The sequence below is a fragment of the Condylostylus longicornis genome, unplaced genomic scaffold (assembly GCF_029603195.1).
Source record: "Condylostylus longicornis isolate FDR11 unplaced genomic scaffold, ASM2960319v2 ptg000040l, whole genome shotgun sequence".
Classification (NCBI taxonomy): Eukaryota; Metazoa; Arthropoda; class Insecta; order Diptera; family Dolichopodidae; genus Condylostylus; species Condylostylus longicornis.
This window is the reverse complement of record NW_026578009.1, coordinates 5,918,831-5,941,703: the sequence shown is the minus strand read 5'-3', so window position 1 is coordinate 5,941,703 and position 22,873 is coordinate 5,918,831. Positions and strand designations below refer to the sequence as shown.

Genomic DNA, 22,873 nt, shown 5'->3' with positions numbered 1-22,873 from the left:
TAGCCCTAAAAACGATATAAGTACACTACCTGGTAAAAATTTTTATTATTCATTTTATTATTCATTATACTCAAATTAATATGAACACATACAAACTTATTTTGAAAATAGAAAGAAACCCTATTGGGGTCATGAGCAACCTGCATTTATGTATTTTTAATTTTGTGATGTATTCATTCTATCTTCTCTCTCGTTCATTTCTTTTTATATTTCGATATTCTATTTCTACATTCTTTTTATTTTTTAGCTTTATATTTACTTTTTTCCACTTTTTTTCTATTCTTTTTCTTATTGTTGCCTTTTCGACTTTCACGTTATACACGTTATACGATTATTAAGTAGTGTATTGTATACCAAGCAGTAAAGTCTTCAAAAAAAAAAAAAAAGATCCAAAATAAAGAATAATTTTCAAAGAAGAAATTTCCCGATTTCATTATTCCATTAAAGGTATTTATTTTAATAAATATTTTAAAATTTATACTAAGCATAAAAGCATGAATGTACGTACATATGTGTGAATTATTTAAAACTAAAATTTAAACAAAAGAAAAGTGTTCATGAATTGTGTTTAAAAAAAAATTTATTAAAATTTATTAAAATAAAGAAAAAATTATAAACAAAGCAGGAATTAATTAACGTTTTATAACTTTTTTGCCAGAGAATAATAAAAATAGTAATAAATTTCAGAATTCCCCGAAAATGTTTTAAAAGAAAATTGTGCATATATTGTTACATTTCTACATACATACATACATATATAAAATTAAAACAAATGAAATTTTAATGAATCACTATTTTTATCTAATTAAAAAATAAAAACAATTGTAAGAGCATATGATTGTATGTATGTGTTGCCAAAAGACAAAAATATTTTCATTATTTAATAATATTACTGAGCTAAAAGTAAAAAAAACGAAAAAAAAAAAAAGAAATGCTTATCTACCTAGTTTTTATTTTTGTTGATTTGTTGGCATAGATGTTTTTCTCTCTGAGAACTTAATATTTAAGTATGTATATATAGTAGCTCTCTGATATCAAACACACATGTACTCTTGTGTTTTTACATGACCCACACTTAATTGGTAAGCTTGGACATAAAACAAAAAAAAATTTTGGTATTAAAAGGGGAGCTTAGGACTTTGTCAATAAAAATGTATTTATGAAAATACACGTAATCTTATCATAATGACATCACAAAAATGCTTGGGTTTGAATGCCGTTAGAAAAACGAGAAAAAACGAATGCGCAAGTCTATTTTTAGAGAGAGAAAGTACACGTATTGTTTTGTTATGGAAAAAATAACAAGTGTATAATCAGTTTTTTTTTTTTTTAAATATTATGGAAAATATTCACTTATTCTTTTCTTTTTTTTTATTTTTTGTTCCTAAAATCGTTAAAATACAAAGTACATTTTTGTTCTTCAAAAATGTTCATTAGTATAAAAATTACGGCTAAATGAGGAAAAGTCATTTTAAATGAATATCAAACCTTTTCTAATCAAAATAAACATTGATCGGAGAAGCAACAATAAACTTTGTCGAATATACAAAGTTTATTGTTGAATTCTCCAAATATTTGCTAATTGATAATACATGCATAACAGAACGTATATCGTTTTAGTCAGATGGTAATGCTAATAACACTTATTTTTTGTAATATTATGAGCTGTTATTTTTTCCGAAAATAGTTTCTATTGTCAGTTTACAAAAGGAAAGTTTAACAAGTCAGAATTTTGCTTAATTTTATGATTTTTTGTTTTTAATGAGTGAATAAATATAATTATTAGGCATACATTTAAAAATACCTAATTGACATCTTTTCTCATGCTCAATTTGTCAGTCACTTTTCTCATTCACACTTGATCCTAGTTATGACTGCACAAAATGCTATAAATAATGACAAATGTGTACTTCAAAATAAATTTTCTTATTTTTTTAATACATTTTCAAATAATTTCGAAAATAATATTTTTGGTTGCCATGTCCGTTCGTCTGTTGACATAACTTCCAGACTGTTAAAGATAGAAAGATGAAGTTGTGTACAAATAGATTCTTGTAAGGTATAATTTTTTCTTCAATAACTTTGTTTGGTATCTTCGTTGTCTTTCAAGTTAGCTTTATCAAATCATTAAAATATAAATATTATTAGGAATATAAAATGTAAATATTAAAGGAACTTTGGAAATTCTGTTGACCACATTTTATCGGTTGTATCATAAAAAACTCTAGTTGAAATCTTTTGGATTAGGTTTTTCAGATCTACCGTTATCTAACTGGTTGTTCGTTAGTTATATTTTTTGAATTAATTTTTCTGTACACGGCAACTCTAATAGATGTAGAATCTTGTTTATAGAGAATGTATGTTTGTTTATAGAGAAACAAAACAGTTCATAAATATGTAAAAATAAATTTTTTGTTTTAACCTAAATTTTACAAAATATATATTTGGCCCCCTATTTCTTCGACAGTATAAGCTTCACTGAACTTAGCAAACTAGAATGTTGCATTAACTGTTCTCTCTAGAAATAAAAGCTCCATACGTATATTTATATCAATACAAGTTCAAAACTTAGGCTATGATCCATTTTTTTAAAAGTGTTAATATTAAATAATTTACTAACCATAAAATATTTATAATTAATAGATCAAATTCGCTAAGTTCGTATTTTATGTTTATCATTATATTATAGGATTAGAAACCAAAGTACAAAGTTGTAGAGAAAAATATTACGATTTTTGTAGTAAATCTAAATACATTTAAGTTCTGATTTGAACATAAATGAAATGTTTCAACAAAATGACATGAAATTATTTCGCTGAATAAAATTTTTATTCCAAAGGTATCACTTTACACTTGTGCTGTTCCCTGGGGTGTCTATAAAATCTATAATGGGGTATCTGTTACCTAAAACAACACAAACAAGCTCATTTACAATTCTCGATTACAAGTCAGAGTGGTATGTTTGTCAAATGTTTCTTGATATGCATATGCATATGTTTGTACATACCCTCGCTTGTAAATATGTATGTATGTATAATAGCACTGACAAATTTTAGTTGTAAAATGCTTAAGTGATTATTGTTCGTTCATTTTATATATATACATATGTATATAGTTATATATGTACATAATTAGCATAATATCCTTATTATAATAATGTTGCTTGATAATATCGAGCAAATAAAATGATACCCATGCACACATGTACATACATACATATTTATATTGTCAAACAAAAGCAAAAGAAAAATAATTCAAATTTTGAATAAACTGAAAAAAAAGACAAAAATTTTATTACAAATCACATGAATGTTCATAAAGCGCATGACTATTTATGTCATCAAAATAGAATGCACGTGAATACGTACGAATACTAACGACCGACAAAGAAAGTTTTTGATATTATTGTAAACAAAAAAAATTATAAAAACATTTCGTTATTTACGAGTATTTATTTGTTGTTTTGGAAAATTTAAGAGATAGTTTAAAACACACATACATACTTAAAAACATATTGTATAAAAGTATAAACAAGTACAAATTTTGAGCTCAAATTATATAAATAATATGCTCAGACCACATGCAAAATACAGATTTGTATAAATAAAACCACATTTCAATACTACAGACTACACTCACCACTCCGACAAAAGGTCAAAATAACAAATTGTAGCAACAACAACAAAATTTATAAAAAAAACTGGAGAAATGGGCTGAAAAATCCAATTTCAAATGAGTGTCTTGCAATGAATGTAATAATATGTTGATTTTCAAAAACGATACAATTAAAATAAAAAGAACTCTTTAAATCATGACGTAACAAGAGTAAATCACTTGTCCTAGAAACGAGGAAAAAAGTATAAGGAAACAAGATGATCGGATTAAATTAAAACGCTTCCAAAAAATAGTAATTAAACTCATATTAGCTAACCAAGTACAAGCAGAGTTAAACCTTTCAAATCTGTGGCATTCACGATATCGAATGATTATTTGGATGAATATTGCTTATGATAGCTGTCATACAACTTTAAAAAATTTGTTTCATATTTTATATTTACATACAACACAAAACTATAAAATTATCTGACAAATTGCAGGCTAATGGATGCCTTAAAATAGGTTTTAAAAAATTTTTTTATCATATTTCTAAACTTTTTGTTCAAAAACTGCCACATCATTTACGAAGAATGGATAAAATCCGAAACTACTCGCAAAAGCTTTTGCGAAAATTCGTAAATGCAGATAAATAACAATTTTCCTTTTCGTACTGTGACATAACAAAGGCAAAAGTTACAATAATGAAATGGTCGCTGCAATTATTTTAAACATGATTTTTCTCGAATTGTTATCATCGAAGAATTGCCTATCAAAGTAACACTTTCTCAAATCGCACAAATTTATTTTATTTTTCTTTTTGACTAGAAACCGACCCTGATAAAAATTTAAAATAGAAATAGTGCACAAATATACGCATGTACTGTTATTTACGTAATAAGAGATACATAAATACAATATTGTGCAGAAAATTGGAGAGCATGATATTACTACAGTGAAAAATCCAGGTCTAAAATATTAATTTTATAACTTAGACTCTCTTTTTTTTAAATCTTTTTTGTATTTGTTTTCTATAGAAAATATAACAAAACCTGGAAATTTTTCTTGTTTTTTCTATATTCTCACACATAAACAAAATATTCTTCCATAAATATTTTGATAAAATAATTTTATCGACAGGATTGCATACAATAAGAGAAGTATTATAATAGAACAAAATTTTAAACTTCGAATTTTCATCCAAAAGAAACGTAAATAAACTATTCAAAGTAGATGTCCATTTGTGCACTTGTTTTCCGTCAATTTCGACTGAAGCATTTTTGTTTATTGATCAATTTGAGTAGATATGTCAAGTTCAATAAGTGAAACTTTACCACATACCAATTTCACATTTTTAATTGTAAAAACATACCAAATCGGTGAACGGCAACGGCGGACAATATCTATTGTTAACCAAGAACAACAGCAGAACCGCAAAATCAACTGTACATTATTTTGCATATAATGTTAAACACACGTGAAAAAAGATAATGTCGAAAACATCAGCGTTGAGATAGGAAATTAGGTGTTTTCACCATAGGTGATAATTTTGTTTGATTCTGAGCAGATCCATTCTATATGAATTCTAACATTTTGCCGCGACTTTATTTAATTGGCATATTTACGGGAAATGTTGTTCATAAGTCAATAAAACAAGTTTAAATTATGAATGGAATTATGGGTTCGAAAACTGAGCATATCTAAGAAATTAATCAATAGAATTTCATAAAATTTAATATTCGAATCATCTTTATGAACGAAAATAACTAAAAAACTGTTGGTGGAAATTTTCCTCTAGAAAGTGACCTCTTACTAAGAACCAAACCTGTATTTTTGGAAGTACATACATACATATTTATTTATACGTTAAGATTAACGATTTACCGTTCATCAATGATATTGTGTAAGGGTTCAAAGAACATTTTCATAATATTGCTCAAAACTTTTACTAAACTGATAAAACAATTACAAAATTTCTCGATAATGTATTGATCTAATGAATTTTTTTTTTTAATTTGAATTTAATTTAACAAAGACCCTTCAAGTGTTTTCTAAAAAGATAAATATCTACAATTTCAAGAAATTTGCAATGAATCTACACAGCTTATCTTTGTTTTTTTAACGGGGGCCAAGTGATGTTTGTTGCTGTCATACTATACGTGATATCGCAATATAATGGGCATAGATACACATATGCAATATATGCATAAATAAAATACATTATGTATAGGCATAAAAATTTGATAAGTTGAAAAATACATACAGGCAAGCATGTGCACACATTCCTCCAATTTTAACTATAGGAAAGGAGGCATAAAAATTCTCATGCTTTTGTAGAAAAATGAGAAAGTTAAAAAAAAATGTCTCAGCAGAGTTTTGCTCTTTGCTAAATTAAAATAACCATTATTAAAATATCAAAAACAGTTAAATGAACTGCGGAGAGCAATTTCGTTTTTGTAGTTCAAGCTATTTACATACATATTAATAAACAATAACTACAAGCATGCTGCTGTTGGTAGTTTGGTTAATTTTATAGAATGACATTGTACGTACACTTATTCTCTTGTTTACATTTTATGTACACTTATTCTCTTGTTCACAGTTAAAATCAATCTTAAACTACACCTTCTTTGTCATTTATTGAAAAAAATAATACAAGTATTAACTCGAAATTGATAAAATTTAAAAATTTTAATATTTGCTACAATCATGGAAAGCGCAAACAATTATACATATACAGGGTGTCCGGGATTCAATGGTATTCCCGAAGCAGGGTGATAAAATGCATGCAGACGAACAAAAAACGCCTAGTGACATTTTTCTTTTTGGGCTTGAGGTTTTTTACATGTTCCAATTTTAAAGCCCCATAACTCGAGAACAAGAGTCTAAAAAGAAAAATGTTAGCAGGTGTATTTTTGTTCGTCTGAATGCATTCTAACACCCAGTTTCGGGAATACCATTGAGTCCCAGCTACCCTGTATATATAATATGTATGAATTCAACTAATTCATGGTCATATAAAATTTGACTTTTAAACATAAAATGCGAAAAAAAGCTGCAATTTTATGCATAAAAGAGAAATATTTTTCTATAAAGAACATTTTTTCTACAAGTTTCACTTTTTACAAGTCTTTCGAAATTAAAAAAAAAAAAACTCGTTTTTAGCTTGGCAACGAAGAAAGAGCCATTTTCATTTTCTACCGACAGATAATAAACATACCGACAGATAATGCAATACACACCGGACATTATATAATTATAATATAAATATAATAACACATAATATTGTAGAGAAAACATCGTTTTCTGAAAGTAAATCTTAAAAGCTTGAAACGCATTCAAAAGTAATGTTATTAATAGATCTAACCCAAGTTTGCGAAAAATAATAAGAGCTGTCACCATTGTTTTTATCACTCACTTTTTAAAAAACCTATCGTTCATTGCAATTTTGTATGGAACAAAAAAAAATTGTTTTTCACTCATTTTTCCTTTCATTCATTTTTCTTTTGTGACAATGATGACAGGGCCAATATTTTTATAAAGAACTCATTCATTCTATCCGTACGAACGTATGTTCGAAGGATATACTAAATTTGCCTTACCGTTTGTAACGCTAAGAAATAATGCTTTGAGATATAGACTCAAGTGTATGTTTTTGATCAGCGTCGAATTCTGAATTAATTTAGCTTTGTCTGTCCGTCCGTCCGTCCCAGCAATAACTCAAAAACTATTTGAGCTAAGTTCACCAAATTTTCACAAATAATTTATTGTAGTAAGTGCCATAACCCTATTTAAATTGGACATGTTCGGGCTACTGGTTCGGGTAGCTGCCATACAACTTCAAAATTTATTGGGCTATATCTGAAAAACTATAAAAGCTGTAATATTGAAATTTCACACAAGCGAATATATTAGCAGGGCCAATGTGTTTAATGAAATTCGTTAAAATTTACTTGGCTCCTTCTGATAGATGCCATACAACTTCAATAGTAGTTTAACACACACAGTATTTTGAAAAATACAGTACTGAAATTTTGCATAAATTTACATGGTAATACGGCAACTTGATGTCATAGTGTCTGTCCCATAGTCAGTTATTGCATATTTATTCCCACACAGAATAACAAATTCGTACGGGTATCACAGAGTTGACCTTGTCAACTCTATTTTTTCTCGTTTTATTTAAATTTATTGGAATATTTTTTTAAAAATCAAATAAAAACTATATAAGATCGAAAACATTTTAAACCATGTTATACAAGGGATAGGTGTACTTACTCAGCTGCTTACACACACACACACACACACATATCCGTAAAAACATTTTATAAAAGTTTTATGTAGAATTTTGTTTTGAAATGGTTTAATAACCCAATGTTATTTGAGTAGTAAAAATGGTAAAATTTTCGTTCAATTCGTCATTGTAACTGAGTAAATTAAATTAAAAACAAATTACATAGCTAGTTTCGAAAAAAAAAAAATTTTTTTTTTCTTTGGTAAATTTAAATTTATAATTTATTTCATGTACTTATGTGTGTATGTATATACATATTTACTGTTTTTGTGTTTTGAAATTTTGAGAAACAAGAATTTTTTTAATAAAATTAAAAATCATATTGTGAAAGTTAAATTTTGTAATTAAAAAAGTTTGTGATTCCAACGTGTAACTTAGAAAATTTTTATTCATACACAGTCATATATACATACATACAAAGTATGTATACAAAGTTATATGTATGTATATAAGAAAAAATTTTCTTTGTTTTTAGGTTTTATAGCAACAAAATAAAAGTTATTTTTTTAAATAATGTCTTATAAATACACCTATGTATGCATGTATGGATGTGTAAATACCTAAGTATGTATCTATGTATGTAAATTGTATATTATAACATTTTATATTAATTAATTATCGCATACCTATTTACATATGTATATATATATATCCGAACATTCATACACTCATTTGTGTATGATTGTGTATATGTACATATGTACATAATTTAGTACCATGTTTGCATTATTTATAATTTTATAAAAGTAATTATAATTATGAAATCATATAAATTTTGTGTATTTATCAATATGTGCATATATGTATGTAGGTAAATGCAAATTAATTATTTTTTTGACCAAGATAACAGTTGAATTTTATTAATATTTTTCAAAAAATATGCTTATAAATGGATCATTAACCTTTTGAATAACGAAATTTAAGTTAATTTAATGTGTAAGCACGTATATATATGCACATACAAATGTAAGTATGTATGCGGTTAATAAATGGTTAATTAATGTAGTGAATTTATATACTTATACATACATACATACATATTTATGTACATTAAATGTCGTTTATTGTTTTTTTTCTTTTAATAACACAATCCACAATGTGTCGTCAGAATTTTTGATTAAAAAAAAAAAAAAAAATATTTTCTTTTTTCTACTTGCACACATTCATAATATACCCAGTATAATTTGACATAATAAAAATATAGGCCTAGACATTCTAAGGTATAAAGAGAATGAGCAAGAAGCTACCGTTCAAATACATAATATAATTATGTTTACATTTGTATGAGAGTTGGGCCACAATTACAAATATTGGCCACGCAAAAATATCGCAAAATATCAATTTTTTACCAAAAATTTTTTTTAACATCTTGTAGTGTAAAAAATTTATTTGAGAGAGAACATTGGTATTTTTTTATGTATGCAAAAATAAATTTAACAATAAAGTAAACAAAAACAAAAAAAAAATTGATATACACACTACAAATACCTAGTATAATGCTCTCGTACTAATACTTCCGAAAATTGTGAGTAAAAAAAACAGTAAAATAAATTCAGTAATCATAATATATGGTACATAGCTATGTGCAATCATATGCGTATAATCACAGACATCTTTATATATAGGAGTTTATGGGATCTATAATATAGTAATTGAATATGACTTTTTAAAATTTTAGTACATACTATACTATACTATGCATATGTATGTATATAATTGGAAGGTGACATGAAAAATAATTGAATGCACCCGCAATCAAAATTGTCGTTTTGTGTAGTACAAAAATACATACATACATACATTTTTTCTTCTTACTCGCATTGTATAAAAGTGATTAAATGCATGCCATTTAATACTATCTCCTTCTTGTGTCATCCTAGGGTTATTATACTACTATATATATGTATATTAATATTACACGAAAGTTTATGCCAAAAAAAAAAATCTCATACACAACATTTATAAAACATGCATATTTACGTATACATATATAAATAAAATTCTAATAGTGTGTAAAAATTAAATAAGAATTTACTGTATTCAATTAAATAGGTTTGAAAATTTTAAATATGAGTACATGACATTACAATAATATCTTTTGCAATGTCAGGTAATGTTGATAGATAGGAAATACTAAAATTTTGTAAATGGTGTAGTGAAAAATGAGCGAAAATAAAAATGTGTTTGTTGACTGTATTTTTAAAAATGTTTTTTTTTGTTTTTTAATAAGTTTTTCAATATTATATTTAAATACCTTTGAATATTTAACTTTATAAATTACAATATTAAAATTTAGTATATTTATAGTACATATGTATGTACATACGTGTATGATATCAAAGTTTCAACTTAATTTTTCCCCCCCCCCACCCAAATTTTAGTTGCATTTTTAATAAAATGTATTTTGCCTTATGCTCCCAATTTTAAGCCAAAACAAAAAACACCAGCTGACAAATCTCACGTGTACATAGTTATATTTTCATACTAATTACAAATATGTGTAATTTATTATGTTCTGTGCACATGTGTGTATGTTTATTATTGAAAAATAATATCAAAATTATTTTTGCCAAAAAAAAAAAAGTATTTAATTAATTCGTAATATTTAACAATATATAAGTATTTTTATTACTTATTTACGAAGAATATTTATTAAAAAAAAAATTTCAATTTTGTCGCCTAATATTTGAGTTGTTAATTTTTTGGGTTTTATCAATAAGTTCTTTCCTACAAATTGATTCATATTTTGTGACGTCGTAATTTTGCTGACATTTTACTCACTGTATTCGCTACAACGAACATACATATACATACATATGTAAAATATTTGAAACCTTATGAAGAAGACTACTTATCCCTAATTTCATGTATCAGTTTTATTTAGTCCTTTTATGTGCTCGATAAATAAAGTAGCTACTACGTACAAAATCTTATTTGAACATGTATGTACAGAATACGACAATGTTCTCTCTTTCGAGAACATTGTAATAAAACAATAAGCAAAATATATAATTTTTTCAACACTTTGTGCTAAAATTTAGAAACTAAAATTATTATAAAATTGCTTTTTATAACATTTTTTTAATGTAAATGCATACATACATACTTACATTCTATATTCATGCATATACATAATATATGGATCTTTCTGTTATGTTAATGTAGAGTACATACATTTATTTTACATACTCATATGCATATATTTTTGTAACTTTTCTCAAATTATCCCTAAAATTTCTGTAGTTTTTCTTTTAGCTGTCTCACTGTAACAAAATTTCTTCATACAATACACACATACAGATCTAATTTGTGTATATAGTTCATAGTGTTATACAGAACACAATTTTAGTTATTACACTCCAAGCTTCATTTTGGAATAGCGCTTGTGATTATTAAGCTTTTTATTTTGAAACAGCTTCAATTCTATTGAGTACTTACAAAAATGTCTTCTTATATAGCACTATAAACTATAATACATAATTGCAAAACATACTAATACATGACATGTTTTCTTTATAAAAATTTAGTTGTTTTTCGAAAAAAAAAAAAATAATAATTCTAAGATGGTATTTTTTAATCAAATTTCAGATGTATTTTACATTTAATTTAGTCCGCGTTAAAAACAGAATAGCAATTTTATAATGCATATCAATAATTGCGTAATTATTTATTTCTTTTCTGCACATTGTATATGCACTAAGCAAATTCATATTTAAATAGAAAACAGTGTGATTAAGAACAAAGAAACTAAACAAATTTCGTGAACAGCGTTCCCACTTGGATACAATTGTATCCATTTGGATACATTTTTGCTTTAAATTTGAGCTTGGATACAAAGATACTCAAATCTGCTAAAATGCCGAAATTGGCTACATTTTAAAATTTTGCTGAAATATGGATACATTTTTTTTCAAACACTAAATAAATATTACAAAACAGTTAAAATGCTGCTAATATTAAATCGCGAAGTTGCTTTATCTACAAAAAATGTTATTTGCTGGCCATTCTAAGCAGGTTTCCGAATTTTTTACAAGAAAGTAAAAAAGATACTTTATTAACTGCCTCTTCCTGTATTCAAATTTAGAAAATTTATACAAGAACGTACCAAAAATATTTTAGTGTTAGCTAGATGTAATAGAAAATGCATTGGATGTATATATTTTTTAAAATTTGTCCGTTGTCATGGTCAATCGTCTTTACCGCATAGTTCAACAACTACAGAAGGCATATATGCATATGTTTTTTCTGACCTTAGCTTTCACATTTAAAATATAATAGAAGTTGTATGTGATTTCTTAAAGAATTTACTATAAACAACAAGACTCATATTGTGGAATAAAGCAAATTAATATTAATTATGGGTTAATTTGTACAAAATAAGACGACTTATTATAATAATGCTATATTACGAGGTTGGATACATTTTTTTCTCGAAATTGGATACATTTTGTTTTTTCCGAGTGGGAACACTGTTCGTGAATTGTGTACTTTATACTTATTCTCTCTTTCAAACAAAACCCATAAAGAGAGAAAAAATTTTAAGAGAATATGTCATCTCATATGTTAATAAAACCATATTCGCACGCACACACACACATACATATGTATATTATTGAAAAGATCGAGGTCATATTTCGAATTTTGTTTTGATAGACCGTTAAAATTAACATTTAACTCTTTTTTTTTTTTGTAATGGCATAAAATTTTGCCATAAATATCCACGGTCCATTGAAATGCTTCCATGTAAAGAAGAACATTTTCGCACATAATTTTTAATAAAATTAAAAAAAAATCTTTATCTATCAAGCTTTATGTGCACATCAATATATACTAGGCCTATGACCGAAAAAACTGAAAATTAATTGACCAAAATTAGTTATTAATTAATTTTAATACCTTCTTAAAGAAAATATTGGTACAATGTACAACAACTAAAACCATTTTCAAATTACTAACAATATTATAATTAAATTATATTAAAATGATTTTATACATAAGTATGTATGTACATATGTACATACATACTTATCAAAATACATACTTAATATTTATTAGTCAAGTGTGTTTGGATGTTTCATATTTATATTATGGAGAATTGTATATGCAGTCGAACACACATATAAGCAACATGTTGGCATTCAAAAGTCGATCGAAAGCAGTTCAAAATTTAGCTTCAGTTTATTTTATATATGCATGTATCTACATATTATATACATTCCATAAAAAACCCGGATAAATGGAAAATTCTTTCTGTAATGGTTACATTTATAATAACATAAAAGGAAATCTTGTTAGAATTCAAACATATTACGAGATAATAAAAAATTTTTGTCTTCTCAAAAATTTCTTTGATATTTTTATTTGGGACATCCCTGAAAGTATTTATGCCAAAGCGTTATTCTGCGAGCTAACAGTGTCTGTAACAGTAAAATTGTTTGATATCAAATTATTAGTTAAGTTTGTAGATTTGGCGGCTTTTGATACAAAAAAAAAAAACAAATATCCATAATTTTTATTTCTCCAAATAAATTTGTATAATTGGACAAATTGTGCAGTTGGAAGCTAGTACGTGCGAATTCTTTATAAATGTAAAGCTCGGGTAAATGAAATAAATTTTGTAAAATAAATGAAGCAAACAGTTTACGTATATCCGGGTTCGACTATTCTATGGTAAAATTAACTTTAAAAAATTGCTCTCAAATTTTATATTGTACATATTATAAAGGTATATGCATGGATGTATTTTATATTTCATTATATCTGCATATACGGATGTACTCATACATAATATATAATAGGTTTAATTTTGATATTATTTATGTAAAATTATTGGGAAGCTACATAAAATATTACGTACGTATACTTACATTTGGATGTGCACATGCACATGTATATGAACACATTGAAAATATTCAACAATATACTTTCTTATTAAATACAATTCGGTATACATAATATACTAATAACAACACATACGCAGCAAGCAACACAAATTTCAATAACAAATAATTAAAAAAAAAAAAAAACGGAAATTACGTCCGTGCATGCATGATCCATGTGCATATAGTAAGTAAATATTTTTATATACTTGCGTTGCATGTGTATTTTATGTACAATATCCACTATACAGTATAAAATTTACAAAAACAATATCTAATAATTACTTGCGCAAAATCTTATTTCTACCAGGTTGCTTTGTCTTTTTGTTTTTTGGGTTTCTTTTTTCTTTTTTATTATTATAAACAACAGTGGTTTTGTTTTTGTTATTCTAAAGTTGTTCAGGTCGTCAATCGTCATCGAATTTATTTTGTTGGTGTCATTGTGTGGGTTGAGCACGTGAATAATCAAGGTTTATCAAATCAGACGAGAAAATTGAAAAAAAAAAGCAACAAAAACAAAAACATATTAGATAAAGAGAGTAAGAAAGTACATATATGAAAAAGCTTTTTGTTTGGCTTTTATTCTTTTTTTTTTTATAAGCATAGAATTGCGGAATAGAATAAAATGTTTGTGTTTGTGTCCCGAAATATGCATAAGTGTGGAGTCAACATGTAATAATTACATATATGAATTCATACCATATACAATTTTGCTTTTAATTAACAATAATTTTCGAAATCTGGTCATACATGCATGAACATGACAATATTCTTCGAAGAGCTGGTCATTTGGAGAGTGGAGAGAAAAATTTGAAAAAGTTTGATAAGAATTTTGAAAACATAAAGTGACATTTAATGGAAAATATGTGTGTTTGTATGTTTACATGCTACAAACTACTTATTACCCTTACTTTAATGCATTCATACGAAAAAAAAAGAATGTTTGTAACATTGTTTTATTTTTGAAATGTTGTTCTGCCAAAATTTATTAAAAATTATTTTCAAATTCTTTTTTTAAATATATAGACATCATGTATGCACAAAATGAACTAAAAAATGTAAAATGTATGTATTGTTGGTATGTAATATGCATATGGTCAAATCAGTGTTGGGATCAGTAAAATTGAAAAAGGGCTAAATATCAGTTAAAAGAAAGGCCAAAAATGGCCAAATATTTTTTGATGTATGTATTTTCAACTATGAACATACACAATTTTTAAAATCCCTTTTAAAAAATCTTTTAAGCAATCAGCACAGCTGCAAGTAGTAAACGATTCAAAAATCGTTTGCTACAATCAAACTCAAAAGTTTGATTTTTAAAACATTATTTAAAAGAGAAACTAACAAACTGTTACTTATCTAACTCAAGTTTATGAACATATTTTTATGCAACAATTCTTCTTTAAAGGACAATTTTTGCTCTCTTAGAAATTTATCGAATATAGGCAGATATGTACACTACTTATCATTTACAGCCTGAAACAAATAATAGTGGTTATCATAATAATAGTGAATATCATAGCTATATTTTGGATGATAAAAGACATTTTTACAAATATATGGGGCTATTTTATTTCTTTGGTAAATTTTTTTCATTTGATCTTTTTTCAACACTCACCAAAAATTTCAAAAGTCAAATCAAAACTTCAAAAGTTAATCAAATTAACAACCTTTAAGAAATCAAAGGAAAGTGTTTAAAATTTGAACTGAAGAAACTTGGTTAGAAAAAAAAAATCCCTTTAATTATAAAATTTTTCTAAATGTTTTTTGATTAACTAAAAAATAATTATAATACACTTATGTACATACATATGTGTGTAATGGAGGTACACGTTTAAAATTGGGAACCAATGCAAAAAAAGATTTTTAATGAGTATTTAATTACGGTTCCCATTTACATACATACATATTTGAAGGCATAATATGTAGCTACTATGTAATTTTGAAATTAAGAAATTATTATGCATTTTTAAATACAAATTTATAATAATAATTGCATTGCTGTTTTCCAGCAAAAGAAATATTATTATTGGCATATTGTGCCAGATGGTATTTCTTTTATAATGAAAACCATCTATATGAACTAAAGTAGGCATATCGTCTGCTGAGAAATGAAACAGTGTATGATGCGTATACACTGTTTTTCGATTTTATCACCATTGGATTCCCCGTAGTCGATTTCATAAGTACAACTATATTAAGTAACTCTTCATATTGATTGCGATAGGGTTTTTAAAGAAAAACGAAAATAGTGTATAATTCATTTGGGAAAAAAAGTTTGTAAATAAATAGTGTATAATGTGTTCACTCTGTTTTATTTCCAGACCCTAATTTTTTAGTAAAAACTGAAACAGTGTAATAAACCTATACACTATTTTATTAGAAAATTGAGCTGACAATTTTCGATTTTGCTACTAAATGAAATAGTGTATATTGCTTTTACTTCATTTTATTCGAACATTTTCTAAAATTTTTATAATATAAAACAACGTAGGCCTTTGATACACTGTTTTAATTTTTTGCAAAAAAAAATTTTTTCGTTGAATTAAAATTTACAATAGTGTATGAATATTATACACTGTTTCATATTGCTTCATACACTGTTTTGATTTTTAATCAGCAATTACTTTATTTTACAAACCATGCAATAAAAACAGTGTATACAAAAGATTGACATGTTCAGTTTTTATAAATTTATATTTAATATAATTTAAATTTCTATTATATATTTATATTTAGTAAAATTATAATTATCAAAAAATTTCAACACGTGAATTTTATGCGTATAAAAGCTTATTGTGTAAAATTTGTTTGAGTTGGCCGGAAGGTAGTGAAAATAAATAGTGAACACAAATCGTTAAAATATTAAAAATTTAAGAAAAACAAAGTTTTTAAATAAAGAAATTTTATAACGGATAAAAAATTACGGGATGAGGAAGTGCAAAAAATTATTGAAAAGTTTTCAGAACCATCTTTACAAGATTTTTCTGCAGATTCGGACGACGACTACGAAATGTTAGGTGACGAGAACGATTCTTTATCATCTAATGATGAAAATGATATCAGGAATCATAATACAAAATCCGTGGAAGGTCATAGTGCTTTTGTGTCAATAAAAACAGTTGAAGAATCAACAGGAATTGCCGAAGAAAATGCAGAAGTAGGAGAAAGCACGAACAATGTTAGAAAGCGGCAAAAGAATGAAAAATTATGGATACAAAATCATAGGAAATTGATGCGAAATTCTGGACAACAATATCTGACTAAACACGGTAAATTAAAAAATCGGGAAATTCTAGAAGAAATTTTACTTATAGTTATGAACTAAATGGTAAAGAAGCTTTCAAAAAATTTTTAGTATACAATTTAACTTTGTATGACTTGGTGACTAAAGAAGGCTATTGTAACTTTTGGATGGAAATTAATGGTGAACGAAGTTCTGATGAAGTTGGTTCAATTTTACTAAAGCATCTTGAAAACACTACCTATTACAGTCGAGCACGTCATCTTGTATTCAGATTGCTGTGGTGGACAAAATCGAATCAGGTAATTAATTAACGAATTAACAAAAAACTTAAAAATAGATGCGATAGTAATAATTGAAAATTGGTTTAGTAATTAACAAAAAACATTTATTTTTATTTTTAGATACATAACAGCTCTTCCTGTTTATTGCGGCAGACCACTTCATTTCAAAACAATTGAAATAAAATATTTAGAGTCTGGACACACAAATGGAGGTGGACGGCATGCATTCGGCAATTGAAAAAGCCAAGAAAGGAATTTCTATATATTCACCAAAAGAATGGCCTACTATTTTACGAATTGCGAGACGTAAAAATCCTTATATAGTCAATGAACTAAACTTTTCAGAATTTTATGATTTAAAATTCTTATTTAATGGATTAAATCACGATTTGTACCACAATTCCAATGGAGAAAAAATCAGTTGGCTTAAAGTTAAATGTCTTAAAGTAGAAAAATCAAATGCAAATGTTATATTATTTAAAACTGATTGGAAGCAAAAAAATTATTCGATAATTGATCTCACCAATACAAAGAAAAAAAGTCAATTACTTTGTCAGTACAAAACAATTTTGAATTAAAACAAAAAGTATTTCAAAAGTTTAGATATAAGTACGTCGAAAAAGCGAGATTTGATATCACTTTCTCGCAACGGCCTTCTCCCAGCAAACACTAAGGAATTTTATGAAAATCTGCCAAAGAAATTAACACAAAAAAATTTATTAGATGAACCAAATTATTCCGAAGATGAAAAAACATATAATTTTTTTTGTAAAGTTAAGCATTATGAAATTTTTGGAAAGCTGATATTTTGATTTTTGAATATTATGTTTTACTTTTGTAAAATATATTGTATAAAAAAAGTTTTGTTTGTCGAAATAGATAATTGAATAAACTTTATGTTAAAAATAAAACAGTGTATACATAAAAATGAAATGGTGTATACCATACAAAAAAAATAAAATGAAACAGTGTATAATTTATTTCATACAATTATCTTCAAAAGTAAAACAGTGTAAGAGGTACTCTAAACTTTCAAAACCACAATTTACTATGATCCATGTGAATCTATAATTTCTTAAAAGTGGAAATGTTTTGTTAAAAGTTTTAGAAATTTGGTGTTGTCTTTCAAAATAACTTATATAAAAAGCTTTATGTACTTTTTAGGCCATAAACGTAAGTTTAAATTTTCAAAAAACTTTAAATGCAATTTACTCGAAACTATATATTTTTTTATACACTGTTTCATTTCTCAGCAGACGATATTATTTTTATAGGCGTAGTATTATTTGCATATTTCTTAGAAAATAATGTGACAAATTTAACAAAAGAAATTAAGTTACATATTAAGGTTGGAAGAGTTGATAGTCTAATTTTTGTTTTGTTTACTAAACTTATTTAATTTAGTTAGATTACACAAATGAATATTAAAAATTGTTTATGGACTTTGATTTGTTTCAGTTCTGTTTTGTTGGATCCAATACTGTTCAATGATTAACGGAAATTTTATTTACACAAATGCATATGTACAATGTATGCATGTATGTATGTTTGGAAATTGTGAAAAACATTAATATATTCATGGGAAATGTTTGAATTCGATATTTTTTTTTTTGGTCTGTTTTTACATAAATATTGAAAGATATAAATGTACATATTTATGTATGTATTTTTGTGCTCATAAAATACAAAAATTGATTATGAAAAATATTTCAGAATTTCATTTCACTCAAGCTTTCTCAGAAAGTAGTTTTAACATGACAAATACAAATAGTAAAAACAATTTTTTTTTTCATTTATAAAACTGATTAAAATTTATTAAAAATTGAGAGCAAGAAAAAGAGTGTGTCCAAGATATCAATTTTATTTTGTAAGTACATGAACATACACACATAGATAGCAGTAATAAAACAAAAATGTTTTCATTTTCTATTTTGAGTACCGTTTTTTTTTTATTTTTTTATTGTTTTTAAATAAGAAATTTTTTTTTTAACTGTTGTTTTGTATCTACCTAATACATATCACTTCATTATTTTTATTAATATAGTAATGTATTGGATTGAAATTCGTATATGTGTGTGTTTTGTAAAATGTGTGCAAACATGTGTGAGTGTGTGTGTAATAAAGCCGTATTAATTAATGAAAAAAATATATGTATAATAATAAGAATAATAATAAATAAGAAAATAATCATCCCGTTCCCGTCCAGTTTGTTTTGAATAAAATGAGATAGAAATGACGATTATGTACGATAAATATACGAATAAAAACGAATGAGCACACATTATGTTTTGTTTTTTTTTTGTCTTTTATTATTTTTGTTTTGACGACTCATTTCTTTATTTTCAATACTTTAGTGAGTATATGAGTATGTTTAACAAAAATGTATGTTCTTTTTTTTTTTATTTTATTTTTTATAAAATGCACACAATGATAAAATTTTCGCGTACTCGCTGTTATAAAAAAAAAAATTATTTTCATGCGCTCTTATATACATATATATATATGTACAATAAATACATAGGATTTTTTTTTTTTTTTTTTTTTAATATTATATGGGTATCGTGCTTTTTGTTCATTAATATACCTTGTTATTTTTTATAAGAGTGTTTGTGTGTTTGATTCTTAAAGATATAAAATATAAATGGGCGTGTATATGTGTGTGTTTGATGAAGTATTTTTGGCTCTTTTGCTGCTATGTTTTCATTAAAATATTTCTCATTCGATTAGTTCTTTGGATGACTTCACTGTAGTTAAAGTCAAAGAGATAAAAATAAAATTATATTTGTTATCTTTATTATATTTTTATGTAATTTTTTTTTTTGAAATTGAAGTTTTGTATAAAAAATTTTTCTAACAAAATATAAAAGAGGAATTTTATTAAAATAATTTATTGTAAATCTATTTTGATACTGAAATTATTTTACTCATGCATTTTAAAATTTGCATAGCAATTACATATTAGAGAAATTCCCAAAAAAAAAAGTGAAAAAAGAAAAATAAATTAAAGTACAATTTTTTTTTTTTATTTTCGGGGGAAAACTTTTATAAATAAGAAATTTTTTTCTTCTTATAACGGAATTTTCAACAAAGAAAAAATCTAATACCTTTTTAAGAAAATAGAACATTTGGAGAGAGAAAATTTTATTTTAAATTTCATTTTCTTTATTTTATAAAAATTAAAATTTTTTTGAACAACCTTTAAATGCATATATTTTTACACACATATGTACATACATAATAATATATAAATAATAATAAAATACAAAGAATTAAGAAAAAGAATAACTTTTTAATAATAAAAAAAAAAAAAATTTTTATTTTGTACAAAAAAGAAAATAAAAAGAACAGCCAAAAATAAAAAATAAGGAAAACGCTACAAAACAAAACAAAAAAAAAAAGTTTATATTTTTCTTTATGAACTTATTGTGAGTGGAGAAGTTAATAGATTCAACACAAAATAGCTGTACGAATGAAGAAATGCTAAATATTAGTGGAGCAACACACAAAAATACAGAAATTCAAGCAATCATCGCAATATATCAGTGTATGTATGTATAATAAATATATATATATATATATGTATATATAAATTGTACAAATTTGTACCTACATGTTTTTTTTTTTTTTACATAATTATATATAAAAAGTTAAAAAAAAAAATAATGATAATAATATGTATACATATATATGCTACGAAATCGAATAAAATATTATAAATAATATAATATTGCATATAAAAAAAAAAAGATAAATATACACATTAGCAAATACATAAATACAATATATATAAAAATATGTATGTTCATAGATTATACGGTATGGTTATGACATATTTTGTGAATGTGGGTATATAATATCTTATATATACTTTTATATAAAGAGTGTAGAATTATATATGTATATATGTTTACCAGTTGTCAATAATAAAATATACATACATAATCCACATGTGTTTGTTTTTAAAATACACACCAATTTTGTTTGATATATATATGTATATATACCCACTCTCTACAGTAGAATTCTTTTAAATAAACTTCCATTTAAAATCGAAAATTTTTTTTTTTTAAAGAAAAAACAAATTTTTGTTAAAATATTGTAACTTGTCACATACATGTACTTATGTAGATAAAGTTCATAAATATGTACATATGTATGTATATGCTTACATAAAATGTAGAATTATACTAATTTACCAAATGAAAGAAGCTACATATGTAGTAGGAAACCACTATGTAATTTTTTTAAAAATTATAAAATACAAAATGAATTCTTATTGGAAAAAAAAATTTTTTTTATTGCAATTTGAAATAATTAAAGTGCTAATTTCTTAAATTAAAAATATTTAATTTTGATCAAAAAATTTAATTTTGTTTTTGATATTTCCTACATACTTCCATACATTTATGTGTATGCACATATGTAATATTATCGTATGTATTATTACTTTTTGAAAAATTATAATGTGTGAAACCTGTTTCTGTAACGTTGAAAAATACGGTTTTAAAAATTTAAGATTAGCTTATAGCAAAATTATTCTGATGCATGTAAATAGGAAAGAAACAAATTTTTATACATACATACACATATATGTATGTATGAATATTTTTTTTTTTAAATAAGATCATCTGAAAACCAATGTCCAAAATCGTGGAAATTTTGATGATAAAATTTTGAATAAAAAGAAACATTTAAGATGCTTAAGAACAAGAAACACCTATTATATTCTATTATATACGCTAGATTTGAATTTATAAATATGTATAACCATATATGTATATATGTATGCACATATAATTAAAAAAGATCTTTATTTCCATTTCGATTCGTTATTTCTGCAAAATGACTTTATGCTGTTTTAAAAAATGCCAAAGCCATTTATACCTACCTATGTTATTTTCGAATAAAACAAAAGTAAAATTGTCATTGTTTTTTATAAGTACATATGCACCATCTATATGTAGATGATTGTATTTTAATAATATATTATAATATTTAATACACATATGTATGTAAGTTATTAATTTATAATAGGTATATAACATAACTATAAACATATATGTATATAAAAGTGTTTATGTATACCTGAAAAAAACGAACTATAAAACGCGAATACTTGTTTCAATAAAAACAAATAAAAAAAAAATAAAACAAAGGCTTATTTTCAAAATATTTTTTTTTTCTTGTTTTTGGGATTTTTTATACACTCTGCTATTTATTTTTATTATGTATTTGGAGATTTGTTTAAAATTACACAATTTTGTTCTTTCCAATTAAATAATTTGCAACGTACACACATATAAGTAAATACATATAAGTACATACATACATCTATACTTGTGTTTTGTATTTGAAAACAATTAATTTTCAAAATTTTAATAAAAAAAATTTTTTTTTGGATAAAAATGATTTAATTATTTTTCATCTAATGATGTAAAAAATATATTTTATATAAAAACATATGTATGTAATATGGATATAATATGTACTTGTATATGCATATTATAATTTTTAACTTATTACCAACACTATTTCTTCCGCAAAATTTTGATACCCACATGCAAGTATGTTTGTACAA

The 22,873-nt window shown here is 24.9% G+C and overlaps 2 protein-coding genes across 4 annotated transcripts in view; both read left to right on the top strand.

Annotated features, from left to right (window-relative positions):
- The first annotated feature begins 312 nt into the window (after positions 1-312).
- LOC129609576 (myb-like protein D) overlaps positions 313-22,873 on the top strand; it is a 30,351-nt gene continuing 7,790 nt past the window's right edge. Inside the window, exons 1-2 of one of the 3 annotated variants that reach the window (XM_055521572.1) lie at positions 313-447; positions 20,628-20,839. The gene's annotated coding sequence lies outside the window, so the exon portion shown is untranslated. Of the gene's footprint in view, positions 448-20,627; positions 20,844-22,873 lie in introns of all 3 variants that reach the window. The other 2 variants (XM_055521574.1, XM_055521575.1) reach the window with 2 other exon arrangements.
- On the top strand, positions 14,518-17,333 carry LOC129609788 (uncharacterized). Its single transcript, XM_055521909.1, has 3 exons — positions 14,518-14,585; positions 16,669-17,039; positions 17,126-17,333. The coding sequence occupies exons 1-3, from the start codon at positions 14,518-14,520 to the stop codon at positions 17,323-17,325; spliced, it is 639 nt and encodes a 212-aa protein (XP_055377884.1). The 3' UTR covers positions 17,326-17,333.